General features: G+C 37.7%; 2 protein-coding genes across 5 annotated transcripts; one reads left to right on the plus strand and one right to left on the minus strand.

Annotated features, from left to right (window-relative positions):
- Window positions 1–1353: 1353 nt before the first annotated feature.
- On the plus strand, window positions 1354–5677 carry LOC107779032 (plant UBX domain-containing protein 4). Its single transcript, XM_016599374.2, has 4 exons — window positions 1354–1924; window positions 3169–3442; window positions 4901–4996; window positions 5104–5677. The coding sequence occupies exons 1-4, from the start codon at window positions 1476–1478 to the stop codon at window positions 5482–5484; spliced, it is 1200 nt and encodes a 399-aa protein (XP_016454860.2). The 5' UTR covers window positions 1354–1475; the 3' UTR covers window positions 5485–5677.
- Window positions 5678–10773: 5096 nt separating this feature from the next.
- Window positions 10774–18939, minus strand: LOC107779021 (chromatin remodeling protein EBS). Of its 4 annotated transcripts, none has more exons than XM_075223412.1 (6): window positions 18567–18939; window positions 17515–17857; window positions 17320–17388; window positions 15916–16054; window positions 12917–12971; window positions 10774–10918 (listed from the first exon to the last, which is right to left on the minus strand). In XM_075223412.1, exons 1-5 carry the CDS (start codon window positions 18637–18639, stop codon window positions 12945–12947), a joined length of 651 nt encoding a protein of 216 aa, XP_075079513.1. In that variant the 5' UTR covers window positions 18640–18939; the 3' UTR covers window positions 10774–10918; window positions 12917–12944. The 4 variants fall into 4 exon arrangements, with proteins under 4 accessions (XP_075079513.1, XP_075079512.1, XP_075079511.1 ...); XM_075223411.1 differs by lacking the exon at window positions 10774–10918 and adding an exon at window positions 11878–12372; XM_075223410.1 differs by lacking the exon at window positions 10774–10918 and adding an exon at window positions 11878–12567.
- Between the last annotated feature and the right edge of the window lie 1575 nt (window positions 18940–20514).

Below are 20514 nucleotides of genomic sequence, written 5' to 3' on the forward strand. Positions count from 1 at the left end.
TCTCCACACCTTCCTATCCATGATCATGTCCTCAGTAAGCTAGAGCAACGCCATATCTTGCCTAATCACCTCTCCCCAATACTTCTTCGGCCTACCTCTACCTCTTCGTCGATCCTCCTATATCAGCCTCTCAGGCCTCCTCACCGGAGCATCAGAGCCCCTCTTCTTCACATGCCCGAACCATCTAAGTCTCGTCTCTCGCATCTTGTCCTCCACAGGGGTCTCCCCCAACTTGTCTCTAATAACTTCATTTCTAATTTTGTTTAACCTGGTATGCCCGCACCTCAACATCCTCATCTCCGCCACCCTTATCTTCTGGACATGGCATGCCTTGACCGGCCAACACTCTGCCCCATACAGCATAGTCGGTATGACCACCGCTCTATAGAATTTACCTTTAAGTTTTTGTGGCACATTCTTATCCCACAAAACACTGGAAGCGAGCCTCCATTTCATCCACCCCGCCCTAATACGGTGTGTGAGATCCTCATCAATCTCCTCATTCCCTTGTATAATAAACCCAAGGTACTTGAAACTTCCTCTTTGGAATGACTTGTGACTCAAGCCTCACATCTTCGTCCTCTTCCTGAGTCGCGCCACTGAATTTGCACTCCACATATTCTGTTTTGGTCCTGCTCAATTTGAAACCTTTAGACTCTAAAATCTATCTCCAAACCTCCAACCTCTCTTTAACACCACAACGTGTCTCGTCAATCAGTACAATGTCATTTGCAAGCAACATGCACTACGACACTTCCTCTTGTATGTGACGCGCCAGCCCATCGATCGACAGGGCAAACAGAAATGGGCTGAGAGCTGACCCCTGATGCAGCTCCATCACAACCGGGAAGTGTTCCGAGTCCCCATCACAATAGGTCACTTTGGAGCAAAACATTAAAATACAAAATAGTAATTGAGGGTACCAAATTATGTTTAGCTTTTGAAAAATAGCCGGAGCTTCTAAAATGATTTTACATTCTAATTTTAAATTTAAATAAAGTTGCCTCCTCATTCAATATTTTAATTAATTAAACATACCATCTTGCATTGCATTCCTAAAATATTTTGTGCACTGCTAGATATTTTAACTTGACACCATATTATGTGAAACCTTATTTTCTAAAACATTCAGGCACATTAATTTGCAAAAGTAAAATAAATTAATTGACTTATCTATGAATCCTTCACTAACTCCAATCTCTATACGACTATACGTTTAAAAATAAATATCCTAAATAGAAATCACTAATTAAGAAAAAACTTTCTCTTCTTATTTATTTATTTATATTAACGATTTTACTTTTCTTCCCTTACAAGTCATAATAAATCCAATTATAAAGAGACTCGAACTCTCCAAGTCATAAACCTCTAACTTTGGCTGAAGAAAGGAATATATACCGAATTCTGCCTCTACATACTAGTACTCTTAGTAGAAGCAGAAGGAGAGAAAGACGAAGAAGCAACAGCAGAAAAAGATGGAAAATCAAGCAAATCTCACCGCCGATCCACAAAGAGAAGCACTCGTCAATACATTCTGTGAAATTACTTCTGCTTCAAAACCCGAAGCCCTTTTCTTCCTCGAAAGCCACAACTTCGATTTGGATTCCGCCGTCTCCACTTTCTTCGAGAACAATTCCCTCCCCGCCGCTGCCGCTGCCGCTGCCGCTGCCGCCGCTGACTACGACGATGACGCCCCTGCTTTGGCCGCTGCTAACCTTGTTGCTGCCCAACGCCGTTCGCCGTCGCGCTCCCGATCCCCATCTCCGCCTCGACCTAGAAACCCTCCTACCTCTAGCAGCGCTGCTGCTGCTGGGCGGAGAACTGGTGGAATTCACACTTTCTCTGATCTGAATCGTCGGCCTGTTACCGGTTCTGGTAGTGACTCCGATGAGCCTCAAGAGTATTATACCGGTGGAGAAAAAAGGTATTACTGCTACTGCTGCTGCTACTTTACTATTGGTTTTCTACTGCTTCTTTCATATTTAGTAATAAAGTAATTGTCTTTATGTTGTACTTCTGTTTTTTATTAAATATTGGAGAAAGTGTTTGAGTATGATAATTTTGAATTTAGTATTGGAGAAATTTGAGGCAATAATTCGAGGAATATGTGAAAACATCACCTTGACCATGCAGTAGGCTACCTGCATCCTCCCACTAGCCACTAGGTACCTGGTGACTTCACCTACCAATGCTTAGGTGGATTAGAACAAAATCATTTTTTTTTTGCCTTTTCTAGGATTTGGTTCCTAGTCTTCCATGATCTTCATTCCACCTCATTGGCTGCTATGCCACACCCTTGGGTACCTTGCATGATGTATCTTGAAATCATAATGTTGCATTATATAGTTGCTTATCATTATCAATGTAACATGTTTGCGCTTTGTAAATTTTTGTTCGAAGCCAATGGACCCTTGGCCTATTAGTTAAAGAAGGAGGTATTTTGTTGAAGTATGGGGTCAGGTCTAATTTATGGGTTCAATATGCTTTTCCTGCTAGTGTGTCCTATATGCTACATGTTTTCGCCACTTGGTGGTGTAAATAATTGGAAATATCCTATCCCCATGGCTTAATCAAGTGTCAAGGTTGAGGGACTACAGGACTAATGACCTTAGGTCACAAGTTTGAGTCCCGCACCATGCGAACTAAGCCTGGTATTTAAGTGGAGAAGGCTGCGGTTGGTCCTAATGGTTGGGCCCAAACAGATTGCTCGGTCATCAAATAAATAAATAAATAAATAACTATTAGAAGTATTCCTACGATTACGATGTCGTGAAATTTCACGATTTAGGTTGAGGTTGGGTTTAAAGGGCTCTATGATTTGTTCATGTATTTAAGTACTTCTAAATTTTTTGGAATATGAAAGATTAAGCATGCAGTTCTGTTATCTAAAAATTTATACATGCAGTGCTGTATAAGGATTTGTTTCTGGTCCATGAGCATATGTAGATCATTTTAACTACAGGTTCTCGCTTCATCTTTCACTGTATTACATCATCCAATTTCTTGTTCTGTTGTTGTGAGACGGAGAATGCAAACATCTTAAATGCATAGTTCTTGGTTCTTAAGATGTTCTGTTACATGGATACACTTGAATACTATTCAGCCTTGTATTGTGGAGATGCAGTGTGCACTTTCATTAGTAATTTGCTGATTAAAGTCTTTTTGTAGTGGAATGCTTGTTCAAGATCCATCTAAAGCAAATAACGTGGATGCAATATTCGATCAAGCTAGACAATATGCAGCTGTTGAAGCACCTCCTGCATCTTCTGGCTCTAGAAGCTTTTCTGGAACTGCTAGAAGACTTACGGGTGAGACTGTGTCCGCTGCTCCTCAGCCACCTGAGAGTATTACTCATGTTATCACTTTCTGGACCAATGGGTTCACTATAGATGAAGGGCCCTTGCGGAGGTTCGATGATCCAGAAAATGCCTCTTTCTTAGAGGTAATGTCAATCTTGATTTTACCTTTTGAACGTTACCTGTAGTTCTTCATCTTTGTGGTTTTATATTCACTATACAGAACGGTTCTCTTCAGCTGAGTTCAACTAAACTTCCGTTTGTTAAAGTAGGGTTTCATAAAATTTGTGCCATTCTACTTTTTTAGTTGAAACTGATATGAACCATAAAATAACGAAAACTTAATCAATTCAACTTCGCAATTTAAAAATAAGCTATATCCCAATATTACCTTGTGCAAGAGATAGGTCTTTGGGCACAACTTGGATCTTGTAGTTTCAATAGTCAAAACCTCCATTTTAAACTAGTTAATGTGATGGCATTATTCAGACTATAGAACACAAAAACTTCACAAAAAAGAGATACTTTACACGGAGATCCACTCAAGGGTTTTATTAGGAATTACATATAGAAATGACCTTTGGAGTAGGCAGAGGACTCCTCGTGCTTACTGTTTATCTTGTACAACTCGAAATTTGTTCACTTATGAAGTATTGTGCATGTAGAAAATTGAAAAAAGAGGCACGTTGTAGGTTCCAAAAAGCAGTCTTTACATTATGCTGGCTTCTCCTACTCCGTCAGCTATATGCCTACTTCCTGTAGCTATGTGTGAGAACTGAATTCATGGTTTCCCTCATAAAAAACCCTCCCACAAAACACCCCTTACATTTTGTTTGCTTTCAAGCGCTTCAGGCTCGGACCTCTAGTTATACATAAATGTTATGGTCCTAATCGTGGTGTCCAACATACATCCTCAGTTTAAAGTTAGTGACTAACTGAAACTTTTCTCAGAAAGAGAAATTTTGAATACAAGTAACAAACTAGTACTTTAATTGGACACAGACCATTCAAGTGTTATGATGTGTAGAGAAGGTAATCGCGTGTAAGTTAGTGATATGGAAGAAAGTTTGCAACAATAGTAGTGAATTTCCTTAGTCCATGATCTTTCACCGGAAGGAGCTGAAGAAATAAATTTGAGGGTGTCTTAGGTGCTCCCTAGAAGCATATATCGAGAAGCATTTGTTGTGTCCTAGCCATGTCAAATCATGAAACTGTTTTGCAACTATCATGTTGGTGTTTGTATATGTCAGTCTACAATTTTTTCCAATCCCCACATAGGGAAAAGTAAAACCATAATATCCCAAGTTTTAACCTTTTTCTTTTCTTTTGTGTGATGGCTCTGACTAGTTGAACTTAAATCAGTGAATTAAGCTCTTAATTCTTATTCCCTTTTTTGGGCAGAGTGCTCTAAATTCTGATATTCTGTGGCTGTATAACCGTTTCACAAGACTTTTTTGTTGGAATTGGATAAATCTCTTGCGTAATTTTATGGTCTTCTTGTTAGGCAGAGCCAACCAATATGAGCTTTGCTTGTTTATGCTTTTGCTTTATAGTTTTTCTCTCTCTCCGGAGTTGCTCTTAGTATTTTGATATCTGTAATTCAGAGTATCCGGAAGTCTGAATGCCCAAAAGAACTTGAACCAGAAGATAGGAGGACATCTGTGCGAGTTAATCTGACAAGGAGAGAGGAGGACTGCCCTGTACGTCCTTATTCCTCTAATAGCAAAGGGTCTCGATTATGCTGCTAAACATCCTTGCCCTTCACAGTGACGCTCTTCTTTTATTTGTTATTTGATCTTATTTGCAGGTTCCAGAGAAGCGGCGTGCTACATTTCAGGGTGTGGGAAGAACTTTAGGTAGCACTAGCAATGCTGAACAAGTTGAGTCAATTGGTGCTGTCTCATCATTCGACGCAGCTCCAACCCCATCAGTGGGCCTAGTTGTTGATCAATCACAGCCTTCAACCTCAATTCAACTGAGACTGGCAGATGGTACACGAATGGTTTCCCGGTTTAACTTCCAACACACAATCAGAGATATTCGAGGGTTTATTGATGCATCAAGGCCTGGAGGACCAAGGAGTTATCAACTGCAGACGGTGGGCTTTCCTCCCAAACAACTCTCAGATCTGGACCAGACAATAGAGCAAGCCGGCCTAGCCAATTCAGTTGTAATCCAGAAACTTTAGCTGGTTACACATTTTATGTTATATCTGCAGCATTTACGCCAAGAACCGTGCTGATTTTACCTCTCTATTTAAACTATATACACACTCCTAATCACAAGTAACTTCCAGGGCTAGCTCATGTTTTTCTTGGAGCCTACTGATGAATTTATCTTTTGAAGTTGAGAGGCAATCAGAAATTTCTTTCTACTTTCCATTGGCTAAGTTTTTGTTTATTGCACATTGAATTGCAAATATCACCAATACTACATCTTGCTGTGGTAAGATAAATACCTTGGTATACGATATGGCATCAAAATACATACATCTGACGTCCAAACAGCTGCAACTATTAGATATCAGGTAAACCCATTTTTAGATACTGTTATCCATTGTCCTCCGTTATTTGATCAAGTCTTATAAGTACTGTAGATCCTCAACTGTAAATTAATGACATACAAATTTCCTCAGTTCCTCAACTTGTAAAAAGGATTGGGATGCGCCTTTCACTTAGAAAAAAGTATATGAAGAATAAGGAAAAGAGCAAAAAAGGTATGACAATTTCGATCTAATTTTGTTGAGTTAAACAATCAATTAAACTATTCTAATTCCGTGATAAAATTACGGGAAAAATTCAAAAATAGACAGATTTAAAAGTGGCCACTAAAAAAAGTCACAGTTTCAAAAGTAATCGAAATTTAGCCACTTTTCATGTAAAGATAAATATGAACGAAAACATTGTTCAAAATTCGAAAAATACTCCAGCATAATATACTGGAACTCCAGCATAATTTACTGGAACTCCAGTATATACCGATCCAGCATAATATGCTGGAAGTTTATACACATGTGCTCCAATCTCCAATATATTATGCTAAAACTTTCCGTGTTGCAGCAAAATAGTGGCTATTTTTCAATGACTTTACAAACGCTGGCTATTTTTGAATGACCAATCCGAAAACTGACTAGCTCGTGCTGTTTTTACTAAAATTACGCCTGAAAAGCGTTTATCAAAAATATCTCGTTTCTCTTGTAAGAAATAAAATAAGATTATAAAAATTTTGAGAGAAATTTATTTGCAAAAACCAATAATAAAATATTAATTAACAACTTTGCATCTAATTTCAATATAAAAATGTGCATGAAATTGTAGTAGAATAGGCAACCTGTTATAAATAGAATTTTATTTAAGGTGAATGTCTATATTCTAGAGAGATTCTAGGGTTTGTTACTTTGTAGCTAAGTCACTTTTCTCATATAAATAGAGGAATTCTATTCTATTGTAATTGATCCCAAAATCGATAAGAATTCTCTCTCCCAACTTTTCTCTGCGATACTCTTCTTCTTCTTTTATTATTTTATAACACTTTATCAGCATGAGACTCTAATCAATTGAGTAGAAGCTTTGGGATTGAGCATAATAATTGTCAATTGTTCCATGAATTTCCTATGATTAAATTTTGGATTTAAGGTAAGTATTTATCTTATTTTTCTCTTTTAAATTCCTGAAATTCTATAATTTGATTTTAAATACAAGTAACGGAAATAAATTTTGATTATAACCCTAATAGAGTTTGTGAGAAATTATAACCACCCGAAGTGGTAAAATTTCTATGTCTTGCTATGATCAAATTCATGTATGATTGTGAGCACAATAAGTGGAAACTCGTCCCATTGAATTTGCTTCATTCTCATTCCCTTAAGAGAATATGGTAGCAATATGTAATAAGTCTGAAAGAAGACAAAATTATTACCGTAAAGGTATCAATGGATATGGACGTGGTAATAGACAAAATTATAATCGTCATCATTGTGGTAATGAGAATAATAAGGATTCTCAAAATAATCCTTCACTCCGTGAAAGTGATGTTTGTCATTGATTTGACAAGAAATTTTGTAAATCACATATAGATGATTATGGCTCATTCATGATGTGAATGTGACAATATGTAATTTATGAGTACATATTCATTCTTGGAAGAATATGAATGTGCTAGTGGTAGTGAATATACCACACTCACCTCTAGAATGAGGTTTGAGATGAAATAAGAAAATAACTCTATTATTATGGCATGAATAGTCATTGATCACGTACCTATTGTGATTATGCCAAAATATTAATGCAATGTGATTATTATAGGGCAAAAGTAATGGAAGCAACATATCTTGCCTATAATGATTTTGACCATGACCATAATGGTATAATTTTCTCTTTGAAAGAAATATTCACCATATGGATATTGATAAATATGTGGTAGTACAAAATTAATTGAGAACTCTGAAAGAACTAATTATACTATTTTGGAGAAACACAATTAATTATCATCAAACTGAGTAGAACCAAGACAGAATACTTGGAGTACAAGTTTAGTGATGTGACCCATGATGCAGACGTAGAGGTTACGCTTGATGCTCAAGTTATCCCCAAGAAAGCGAGTTTTAAGTATCTAGGGTCGATTATCTAGGGTAACGAGGAGATTGATGAAGATGTCGCGCATCACATTCGAGCAGGATGGATGAACTGGAGGCTCCCTTCTGGTGTTTTGTGTGATAGGAATGTGCCACTAAGACTTAAGGGTAAGTTTTATCGAGTGGTGATTCGACCGACTATGCTGTATGGGGCTGAGTATTGGCCAATCAAGAACTCCCACGTGCAGAAGATGAGAGTAGCAGAGATGAGGATGTTGAGATGGATGTGTGGGTTTACCAGGAGAGATAGGATTAAGAATGAAGTTATCCGGGACAGAGTGGGTGTAGCCTTCGTGGAGGACAAGATGCGGGAGTCGAGACTGAGATGGTTCGGACATGTTAAGAGAAGAAGCATTGATGCTCCTGTTAGGAGGTGTGAGAGGTTGGCCATGGAGAGTTTGAGAAGAGGTCGAGGTAGGCCTAAGAAGTATTGGGGAGAGGTGATTAGGCAGGACATGGCGTTGCTTCAGTTCACTAAGCACATGACCCTTGATAGGAGGGTGTGGAGGTCGAGGATTAAGGTAGAAGGTTAGTAGGTAGTTTATAGTTGTTCACCCATAGTCTTAGTAGCATGCATGTCCCTTCATATTCTTAGATTTTTATTACGTTATGTGGTTTTGTTCGCCTGAGGTATTGTATTCCCTGTTGCTATTATTTGGTACCACTTATCCTTTATCTCTCCATTTTTCTTTTATCTTCCATCTTTCTTCCTTCCTTGCTTTCCTCTTCTTCTTCTTGCCCTTCCTCAGTCGAAGGTCTATTGGAAACAGCTTCTCTACCTGTATTAGGTAGGGATAAGGTCTGCGTACAGACTACCCTCCCCAGACCCCACCTGCTGGGATCAAACTGGGTTTGTTGTTGTTGTACAATTGATTACCAATAAGGTATTGCATTGTAGTAAGTCTCAAAGAAACGTATTGAGTTTCTAAAGTATTCGCGGAAGCGATTGGTTATATTGAGACTACAAATAATAAGAAGATTTAATATCTTCTATTACTACAACTTGTAGCGGCGTAATATGTATATGAAAAGCTACCCGCTTTATTGTCCAGTTTGTACTACACAAATAAAAGAATGTCATAATAAAGTGAAAGTTTATTCATAATTGCACACGTCATGGTATAAACCTAAAATTTATCAATATTGATAATTTATCCAGTTGGCATAATTGATTTAGCCATATTAATTTAAGTATAATGTGCAAAATTAAAAGAGAATTCACATGGGTAAATATTAAAGAACTAGAAATTTCTTTACAAATTCTCTTATGTTGTTCTCATTAATTAATAGACCAACTAAAATTGAAATTGAAATCACGAATGCTGAAAATATCAAAGGTGAATATAGGCTCATTCACTTGCCATGTATACCACATAAGATGCATCTATGAGATGGTTACATGTGCAATTATTATTAACCCGCAACATGACTGGTGTTTGCGAGGTAACTTGCTCAGTAATTTAATTTCGAGCATAATTTACATATTTTCTATTCAAGACAGTTTATCTTGATAAGTCGGTTTACATCATAGTTGGTTTACTAAAATGATTTATTGAGTGTCTCCACTTAATAGCTAAAATATTGCTTATGATAACAAAGTTATCTATATCAATTTGATATACGTTATATATGAAAGTATATTATATTCTCCCCTCACAAGTGGTTCAGGGTCAGGAATCAAATAATTTTATCTTATTATTATTGATGTACGGTGTATATTTTTATTAATATTGTAATGCACCCAAAATTGAGGAAGAAAGTTAGTTTTTCTAACCTGAGGAGGAGACAAGATAAACAGTTGAGAAAAAGCTACGTGGAATGAATTATCGTGTGTACATCTAGATCCTCGAAGAAGATAATATGAACTTGGAATATGATTTTCAATATCAATTTATATGGAATAACTGAATATCTTTAGGTCCGAAGAAATAATACTACGGAGTAGTAATCAACAGTGAAGCAATTAGGGCATAATTGAATTGAGTTAGCTCCGTCACCTCTGTGTATACAAGTCAAACCAAGTTAAGACAACATATTCCTAGCGTACTTAGGATTGAGTTCTCAGACTTTCCTTTATATAATCTGGAGAAGCTTCGGTCTGTCCCTCACAATCTAACTCTTCTTTTATTATAGAAAAAAAAAACATGGTTAGCGATGGCGCGGCAATCTCCTTCAATCGGCGTGTAATGTCCCACCCTGACTTATACAACTCCTATAGTAGTTTTGTTGAGGAAAGTTGGACCGACCAACTGCTGCTTCACAGTTGCAGGCGCTGTTCAAAGGGCACGACGATTTGCTATATGGATGTCGTATGTTCTTGCCTCCTCCATCATTGCCTCCGCAATTCAAAAACAACAATATTGTCGTTGCAGATATGGACAAGTTAAAATCTTGCATTAATTTTCAGAACAAATTGGAGAAACGATTCGCTCATAATCAAGGTGTTATTTGTGCACACTTGAAGATTATCAAGGCTTTGACAAAGAGTGAGCTTTCGAATAACGAGGCTTATGATACAATTGCGAAAATCTTTGGTGATGAAAACCAAGATTTGATGGATGAGTTTGCGCCAGTTTTGAAAATTAAGAAGAGTAAAAGGGAGGAAGAGAATGTATCTTCACCAAGTAGTAGTAGTAGTAGTGAAGAAATCAAAGCCAAAAGGCAGAAAACTGCAGAAGATGAGATGTTTGAAATTGACGGTCACTTGTCACGTATGGGAACAACTGTGCAATCTGCAAAGGCTTTAATGAATATCTTGTGGGACTCAACGCAACAGCATCAGATTATTAATATTGTTGACAATTATTTCAGTCATGTGAGTCTCAGTTGCATTAGGGAAGAATGCAAAGAACAAAGTTTCTTTATTATAAAAAGATTGAAGGAAGATCCGAAACATGTTTTGCCCCAAATTTTATCAAAGTTGAAGTCCAAAAAGAAGGAATTGATTGAGTCCAAAGAGAAGCTACACAAACGTTGGCGTGAAGCTCATCTGCAGAAACAAAATTCTATGTTAATGACATCATAGGTAGATGTTTGTTATTTTGTTTATCTGAATATTGCTATTCTGATTTTTTGCCGACGAATGAGTTGTAGATTATGTAATCAATGGATATATCGTGTTTTGGGAGTGATCAAAATCACGTTTAATAATTATTCTAATTTTAACTCTACACATCAATTTGATAGTTCGTGAATTTTCTATTCTAACTTTTCTTCGGTATTTTCATCTTAGCTTTTTAATTTTTCATACTTGTTTTAAAAACACCTATACAATAGGTTTGTTGTTATTATCAATTTCCTATTTAAATAATGACTACTTTTTACACTAAATAATTCTTAAGAGGAATTTGGTGCAAAGTTGGAAAGCTTCACAGGGTGCTGCAATATGATGAATATTATTGGCATTTGGCTGATTCCTTCCTAAGGTAGCTTCTCAACATGATATTTGTTCGCAAGTGGAATTCACATTATCAGTTACTTTTTTTCTAAAATGAATATAAAAATTTAAACCAACTTTTTTTTATACAAACAACTGTGAATTCATATAAACGACCCCAACTTGACGTAATTGTTGTTGTCGTTTAATTATAATTGAGTTTTAATTTGGACTTGTTAGTCAGAGATCCAATTCCAGAAATCATTATTTGACCAAATTTTGTCATTATAACTAAAAATTCAACAATTACTTCATTTTCAAAAGATGGCCAAAAAACAAGGAAAACAATTATGTTTAAGAAAGAGTTTATATTTATAAATAGAAATATAAGACAGAAACTTGAAAATTTGCCTTTTTAAAATGTATTTACAATAGTATGCAATTCTTAACCACTATCCTTGAAACTGCAGTATGATCGCACTTCTTCAATTACAATAGACTATATATTAGACCAAGTAATCAGACAAACAAACCAAATTGTGTAATTACTACTCAAATTCAATTATCATGTGGCTTTCCAAAAGCAATCTCAAATAAAACAATAATATCTTGCATCAATTTAAGTCGTTGGAATGGAGAAAATTCTGCCTCTCTACCTTGAGTTGCGTACACACTAACCTCCTCAGACCCTGTATGAATTTTTTAGCATGCTTGTTCCCTCTTCCCCCAACTCGCTTCTTTATACATTTTCCATAGAAACCGGCGCACCCGCACACACAAATATTAATTAAGAAAATCAACTAAGTAGCAAAAATAACTTCATTTTCAGATGATGAAGCAAGCTCTCTGGTACTAATTTACAAGCATGTTGCCATGACCTAGATCAAGAGATCACCATCGGTCGACGAATTCACAGGAACATTTAAGTGAATTAGATCACAACTCAATTTTACCAATTTTAACCAACTCAATATGCATCTGCAGATTGCATTCTCCTATGTACCAATTGCTAGTGCATACATGGCCTTGGCGCCCCAACTCAGCTGGAGAGGCTAGCCTAGCTTGATCTGAGAAGTGCTAATTCAATTTGTTTGCTATTTAAGATATAGATAGAGCAAATGCTATAGCGCTATGAAATAAGGACTCCAGATATTGCAATTCCCAAATGGGAAAAGTTCTTATTCGTCAGTACGATTCTTGATCAGCTCTTAGAGGCTTGTTATCGTACATCCAGCTTCCCATCTAACCCAGAAATCCTACTTCTACATTTTTCAAGAACAATAAGGGAAGACACAGGAAGAGGAAAGTCATAATTATGAAACAAATGAACATAGAAAAAGACACCTAGACTTAAAATGTTTATGATACTTTTACCACTTAAGATTCATCTTTTGATAGACTCAGCAATATCCAGTAATTACTCATTTAGGCCACACAATTTGCATTCAGTTGACAACCCAGTCTAGTGCACAAACTTTTATAAATAGCAAGTTACCATAGTGAATAAAGAAGGTTCTCTGACTTTTGGAAAAGGGATAGTGTTCTCTCAGTGCTATACAATTTGATAACACATACAACAATGCCAGAGCTAGTACGCAAGAAAATGCGTACCTCCTCATACTGCATCAAGGTCAGCTATTTATCTCTTCCTTCGCTTTGACTCCACCTATCAATGGGAATAGTGGCAGTTTAGATTAAATGGTTGCCAACTACAGATAAACTATAATCAAGATTACAAACAAGAGCTAAGATTTCAATGATAGCATTGTCATGATGCATTGTGGGTAGTACATATTGGTCGAGAGTTCAAATTCAGGCTTTGACAGTGGTGAAGGGCCTTTTCGACCGAGTTTGAAAGTTGAAAATAGCGGATTTCTCAGTTATCAAAACTAAAATGATGTGACTTGAGGCACATAGAAAGATGTACATGGATGCATATGTAGTCTTCTTTAATTCCTATCTACATGTCAGCAGGTAATATTTCAGTAAATAGCTCAACATGATTATTCAGCCAGATTCCCATGCTCAACCTATCTCTCTCCTCACCCCATATCCGCCTCTCCTTCTAACAGTCAGCCACTCATATCACCCCAATTACCAACCATTTCTATCAAACATTTGCTGTTACAGGACGATAGGAGATTTGAATCAACCTGAGAAGTCAATCAACAACCCCCATTTTTACTTGTCCCATTAACAGCCATCCCTCTCCCTGCTTTAGGAAAGTATCCACGTTTGTCCCTAGACAGTTCTTTTTAATTAGGGTTGAACATTTGCCTAGTTGGCAGTCAAAGAGAAGGGTCTCGGTGCCATGTTGGAACTCTGTTAGTGTTAGGGGCGAATTTGTTTACTTTCTTAACGGTGGGACATATTTGGACGGATAGTAGAACTAGGGACAAACATGGATAATTTCCTAAAGTAGAGGGACAAATATGGCCTTTTTCCCAACATTAAATGTCATCGTGTAATCTACTCTTCTTCCCTCTTAATTCTTACATAAAATACCATGGTAGGAAGGAACATCGACATCAATTACCTCAAACCCAATACCTTAAGAAACTCAAGTCTCATAGGGCACAGGAGCCAAATCTAAAATCAACTTTGACAAGCATTGGTTCACAACTCTCTGTGCCAAAAGGGTTAGGGGGAGGGAAGACGAGAGATGCGAGGTCTTGCCAATGTGGTTTGCATGTGCTCAGTGATTCTTTTTCTCCAAAATTATTGACATATAAACTTCCTGAGATCCCTCAGTTACAAAATATTGGATACCCCTTCGACTTTAGAAAAAATATATGAAGAAGGAAGAAGAGTGAACAAATAAGGCATTACACACATTCTAAAAGAATCAGATACAGTACTCACAAGCTTGATTGAAAACCAAATGACCCATCATCGTACAAAAGTAGGGAAGTAGAGTTCCAGAATACTCCTACATTAATGTAACATGTATTTGCCCAACTTTTGTTTTTGAATCGTCTCAAAATTCCTTGAATTAAATGTTAGTACCTCCCCCCCCCCCCCTCTTTTCCCCACCTTATTAGATCCTTATCCAAGACCTTAACGCTAATAAAAGAAAACCAAATACCTTACCACTAGCAAAAAGCCCAAATACCTTAACACTAATAAAACGTGAATACTAAGGGTAACTTCTCTTATGTGAGCATTTCCAGTCACTTGGAGGGTTGAGGTAGGTTCACGGCCATCAGAAAAATAGTCTAGCAATGATAATCCTCTAAATTGAATATACAGGATCATATTGTGGCTAGTTTGAGATTGAGGCATAGTTAATTCACTGATTAAGGTCAAAAAGGAACAACAGATGTTTTGAAGGTTTATCAACTCCAAATCATTTCCTTAAGGCTAGATGTTTTTCGTATCTTTATAGTTGCATTACCTTTCCCCCTTAGATTCTCCTGACAACTTTTTGAACTTGTTTAGCTCCCTAGTTCTAGAATAGTCATTTTGTAATTGAGCTAACAAAGTCTTTTTTGCTTCCATAACTTTTGTATTAGTATGCATCTTTTTGATGCCAGCAATGAAATCTAATATTACTTCATCAAAAACAAAAACAAAAAAAATCACTGATTAAGGTAACACGAATGTGATACTTGAGACCTACACTAGTTAAAGTTACAGATATCTCAAACGTTAACTTTATCTCAGCTTTGTACCTACTTTTATAATGTATCTTCATGTCATACCTCATACCCAAGTCCAGCCAAATGACATTTCAAAAGGGAAAGAGGAAATTTTCTTTATGTTGGTAAAACCTAGTGAGATTCTACCCAACCAATGTACTTCTATTGTCAGTGAAAGCAGTTCCCAACTCTAAAGGCTATCTTACTACTAAGAGTGAGTATTTGCTATGTTGCGTGGACTCTCCAAAATGCTGATACACCCGTGTCAGATCCTTCAAAATTGCACTACTTTTGGAGGATCTGACATGCACGAGAGAGTTCGAGCTACATAGGTATTTTGAGTACTCCCACTTGTTAACTATGGAGAACCTATCTGAAGTATAACATAGTTCAGCAGGATCTAAGTTCATATTATCCAAGCTGTCACATAGGCCTTAAACTTGCAACATTCTCCATCCTCAGGTCATCCATGTTTTGAACCTTTTTCTTTCCTTCGAGGAACTCAACAACGAGAGTGTGAAACCAGCTTGGTTTGATCACTAGTTGTTGATTGTATCGGTAGCTCGGTGTATTAAATGGCAGGTAACATCATGACTTAGGAGATACCCCTTTCTCAGGTCCACTCTTCTCCTTCTTTTACTGTAATAGAATCTGATATATTAGATATATCCAGACTAAATATATAGCCTCTCTACCGCCATTAGGTAGGGGTAAGGTCTACGTACACTTTACCCTCCCCAGACCCCACTTGTGGGATTTCACTGGGGTTGCTACTAACTGAGTGCAACCTTCTCTGTCCAGAATGATCCTAACAGCAGACTACACATAAGAACATAGTGCAAAAGTCCACCCACCACCATTACCCTCTCACAAACAACAACAGTCGGTTAATAAACTTGAGACACAACATCTGCAAATAATGCCAATACTTTCATGTCAAAGGTTACCCAGTGTGTGTAACAGAAATTTTACCTTTGACTCAACAGGTGGTGAAACATGAAATGAGCTCAAGGGACGTTTGCCATCATCTTCTGAGGAACAGTCAGAACACAAGAAATGCTCTAATTTCTTTGCTTCTTCAATGGTCATACCCATACAAGAGGGATGGAACCTGCAATAAAATTGCAAGGAAAATGAGAAGACTTTCTTATAGACACAGTTATCAGATAATCATAACACGGACAGTTAGACTAAGACAAACACTATCAGATAATCATAACACGGACAGTTAGACTAGGACAAACAGACTCCACGACAACTCAGGCCTCCTAACGTAAAGATGCTGAATAAAGCAGCCATTTCACCCAAAGCCAATGAAGGCAATTACAGACATGTGAAGATTTTCATTTCCCCTATTTTACACTCCAACCACACTGATGAAGTTGCTCTTACTTTCAAGTTCCATGCCATATCAGATAAACAATACAGCCCCGAGTATTGCTTAACCAATGTGGCATTGCTGAACTCATCGTAGAGCCTTGAAACCACATGTAACTTTGACATACAAGATTTCTGGCACCATCAGAGATTTGCATCCAATTCCTAAGATATAAAGACACCAATTGGATCTAGATATTTTAGTCAACCATTTTAAACTTCACGTAAACTTGCCAGGACCCATGTGTTTTCTTCGTGGGCACTTGGGAACAAATCCAGATTCTGGTGGAATTTCCATATGATATAATATTGTATCTGTATACCTAATTATGCCCCACAACAATGTTTTCACTTCAGCAATGACATGGACATAGACGGGTACAGTACATATGTATACACATACGTGGGTGATATCAGCATTCAAACTCAAATTTCTTATTTAAGTTTGCCTCAACTGGATTTTTAACAAAGGGCAGTCGCAGCTCGAATTGAAATGGATCAGCATTGCATGCTTACATGATACACAAAGGAATTTCATCTAAAAGACTACCTGAAATGCAAGTAAAATATCATGACATTTATAAGTCTGCAAAAAGAAATATTTATGTCTGTTTGTTGTGCACCCGATTGAAATAGCAAGATAATGTAGATAGTGGACAGTAAAAAGGCAATACAATTATATAATCCACTTTAGAAGATAAAATCTGCACGAATGAACCAACTAAACTTGCCCCATATGCTGATATACGAGAAATGGGGAAAGATGCAACAATTTATTTGTTGCCCTTTCAAGCTTTGAGTTCTTTGATGTGACTGTACATTTATTTTCCTTTTTTGCTGCTTTTGATCTAAACTGAAAGTAATTACAAATATAAAGATATCCTTTTATGTTCAACTAGAACATTAAATGGAGCTATGCTTGTTGATTTCCATGCATAAAAGCAAAAAAGACATGTTCATGCGTAAAGGGAATAAATTTTTACGATATTGTCAGTTTACCAGTCTTTGCATCCTTCACACTGTACCATCAGATCATCAGGGTTGTAGGGCATCTCACACTTACAATACCTTCAAAATCAAAACATCCCAAAGTATCCAGGTGTTAGTAAACACTATGAGCATAACTTTCAAATTCAAACCTAAAAATGTAAAATGTAGCTCTCATGCTCCAGAGCAAAGCTAGTATAAACTCACACAGCGACGCGGTCAGGAGTAAATCCCCCTGTGGCAGCTTTGTACTCGAACCTACAAAAGTAATCCTCAGGGCCCACATTCTCCAATTTGGTGTAGTTCTTAAAAGAGTGCACTATGCACTTCCCTTCAATGGTATGTGCACTTTGCATATCGAAGTGATCTGATAAGAACAGCTCTTTGGCCCCATGGAATTGTCTGCGACCACCAATAGACTCCTCCGGTCGGTAGTACCATCTAACTTTGACCTTCACATTATTCCGGTGATCGGACTCGAGCTTCTCTACTCTTGCCACGTACGGAGGCTTATCAGAATCAGAGGGTCTCATCAACACACAATCACCAGCTGAGAAAGAAAGTTCAAAACAGTTTATTTTTTCAGTCTAATGACATCCAACAATCGAAAACTTAAATAACTGAAAAGGATTGTGTGGGGGCCGGGGGAGTTGGAGCAAATGCTGATAATGAAGAGAAGAAAAACGCCCCAAATCTCATCAAAGTCCACAATACATGAAATATGCGTGCTATAGGACAACAACTACGCACTGAGCTTAGAAATATTAAAGCGAAGTTAAAGAAGGGACAAACAATCTAGGAAGATAAAACCCAATGAGCTAGGAATAAATGCAGTACAAAAAGGCACCCAAAGGCGTGGCCTACTAGTCAATTAAGTGGAAGAATAACCATGAGTTTGCAGGTTCAAATCCCAACGGAGGCAAAACACAAGTGTGTTGGTGGTAGTTAGTCGAGGCGTATAGAAGCTGGTCCATACACCATAGTCATAAAAAAAAAAAAAATTGATCAACAAAATGATAGTACTAATGGACAATCTATAATACAAAGCATAGAAGGAGAAAAAAAAAGAGAGTAGTACTTCAATGAGCCAAAGTAAAAACCTTGTAACACCAAAAAAGGACCAACTTTATCCTTCTTCGCACATGACAAATCAAATTACCAAAATCCAAATTGATCAAAACAAGAAATAAAATAAACACAAGCACAATCATAAAGGTACAGCAATAAAGAGCCGGGGGAGGGGGGGGGAGGTGTATTACGTCTAACGATTTTGTTGGTGCCCTTGATAGAGTAAGAATCAAGGTCTTTTTTTCCAGGTTTAGTCTTAGCCATCAATCTTTCAGCTCAGTCTTCAAGAATAAACAAAACCCAGCAATAAAGACTCAATCTTTTTTTCTTTTTTTAAGTGAAAATGAATGACCCACTAAGGAAAATTTCCTGGTGATGACAACTGTAAAAATGGAAATGGATAACAGTTGAAAAGCTCCTTTTTAGTAGAGAAAGAGAGGAGCAAAAACCCTAGTTGCTGGAAAATGGGGGGTGGAGAGTAGAGCAAAGGACTGGGAAAGAGAGAGAAAGCGCATGAGAAGTCGGAGACACAGAGGTTTTGTTCCTCTACGTGCGACAATTTAGGACCCTGCGTGCAACCCCGGATTCAATTGTATATATGAGATATTTGCACATTTTACCCACAGGTTTTTTATAATATCGAATATTCCCGTTTGAGTTTTCTAAAATTACTATCCTGGCACGCAAACATTTGTACCAAATTAAGTAATTCATATTAGATGGATTGAGAGGTTATTGTGTGTCTCAAACTTCTTAGCATATTATATTAGGAAAAACGGACCCAAAAATTAAGCGCTTTAAGGATATTCCCTCAAGGGATTAACCCTTGCACCCCGAGAGTCACCAAGACTTTAGGTGTTGTAAGCGTATTAAAGTTAAGGAGGTCGTGGAAGTGATACGTAAGATGAGTAGGGGAAAAGAGACAGGACCAGACGAGATTCCAGTAAAATTTTGGAGGTATGTGGGTAGAGCAGGCTTGGAGTGGCTGACTGGGTTGTTTAATGTAATTTTCAGAATGAGTGGAGCTGGAGTATGATGATTCCTTTATACAAGAACAAAGGTGATATCCAAAATTATAACAATTGTAGGGGTATCAAGTTACTGACTCATACCATGAAAGTTTGGGAGATGGTGGTGGAAGGGAGGGTAAGGAAGGTGGTTCTATATCTGAGTTCCAGTTCGGGTTCATGCGGGGTTGTTCTACTATGGAAGCTATCCACCTTATCAGGAGGTTGAAGGAACAGTACAGAGATAGGAAGAAGGATTTGCACATGATGTTTATTGACCTAGAGAAGGCGTATGACAAGGTCTCTATGAATGTTCTTTGGAGATGCCTGGAGGTGAAAAGTGTGTCGGTAACTTATATTAGGGCGATAAAAAATATGTATGATGGATCTAAGACTCGGGTTAGGACTATTGGAGGTCACTCAGATCCTTTTCTGGTGGTTATAGGGTTACACCAAGGATCTGCGCTCAGCCCGTTCTTATTTGCCCTGGGGATGGACGCACTAACACACCATATTTAATGGGAACTGCCATGGTATATGTTGTTCGCTGATGATATAATTCTGATTGATGAGGCGCGCGACAGCGTTAGCGAGGGATTGGAGGTATGGAGGTAGTCCCTAGAGTCTATAGGTTTCAACTTTAGTAGGACCAAGACGGAATATTTGGAGTGTAAGTTCAGAGACGTGTTGGGGGAAGCGGACATGGAAGTGAGACTTGACTCACAAGTCATTCCTAAGAGAGAGAGTTTCAAGTACCTAGGGTCAATTATACAAAAAGATGAGGACACCGACGGGGATGTCACGCACCGTATCGAGGGGTGGGTGGATAAAATAGAGGTTAGCGTCTGGAGTCCTGTGTGACAAGAATATGCTACCGAAACTTAAAGGTAAGTTCTATAAAGCGGTGGTTAGACCGGCCATGTTGTATGGGACTGAGTGTTGGCCATTCAGGATTTCACATATCCAAAAGATGAAAGTAGCAGAAATGAGGATGTTGAGATGGATGTGCGGGCACACTAGGATGGATAAGATTAGGAATAAGGATGTTCGGGAGAGGGTGAGCGTGACTCCCTTGGACGACAAGATGCGGGAAGCGAGGCTTAGATGGTTCGGTCACGTGCGAAGGAGGAAC

This window comes from Nicotiana tabacum, chromosome 10 (genome assembly GCF_000715075.1).
Source record: "Nicotiana tabacum cultivar K326 chromosome 10, ASM71507v2, whole genome shotgun sequence".
Taxonomy (NCBI): Eukaryota; Viridiplantae; Streptophyta; class Magnoliopsida; order Solanales; family Solanaceae; genus Nicotiana; species Nicotiana tabacum.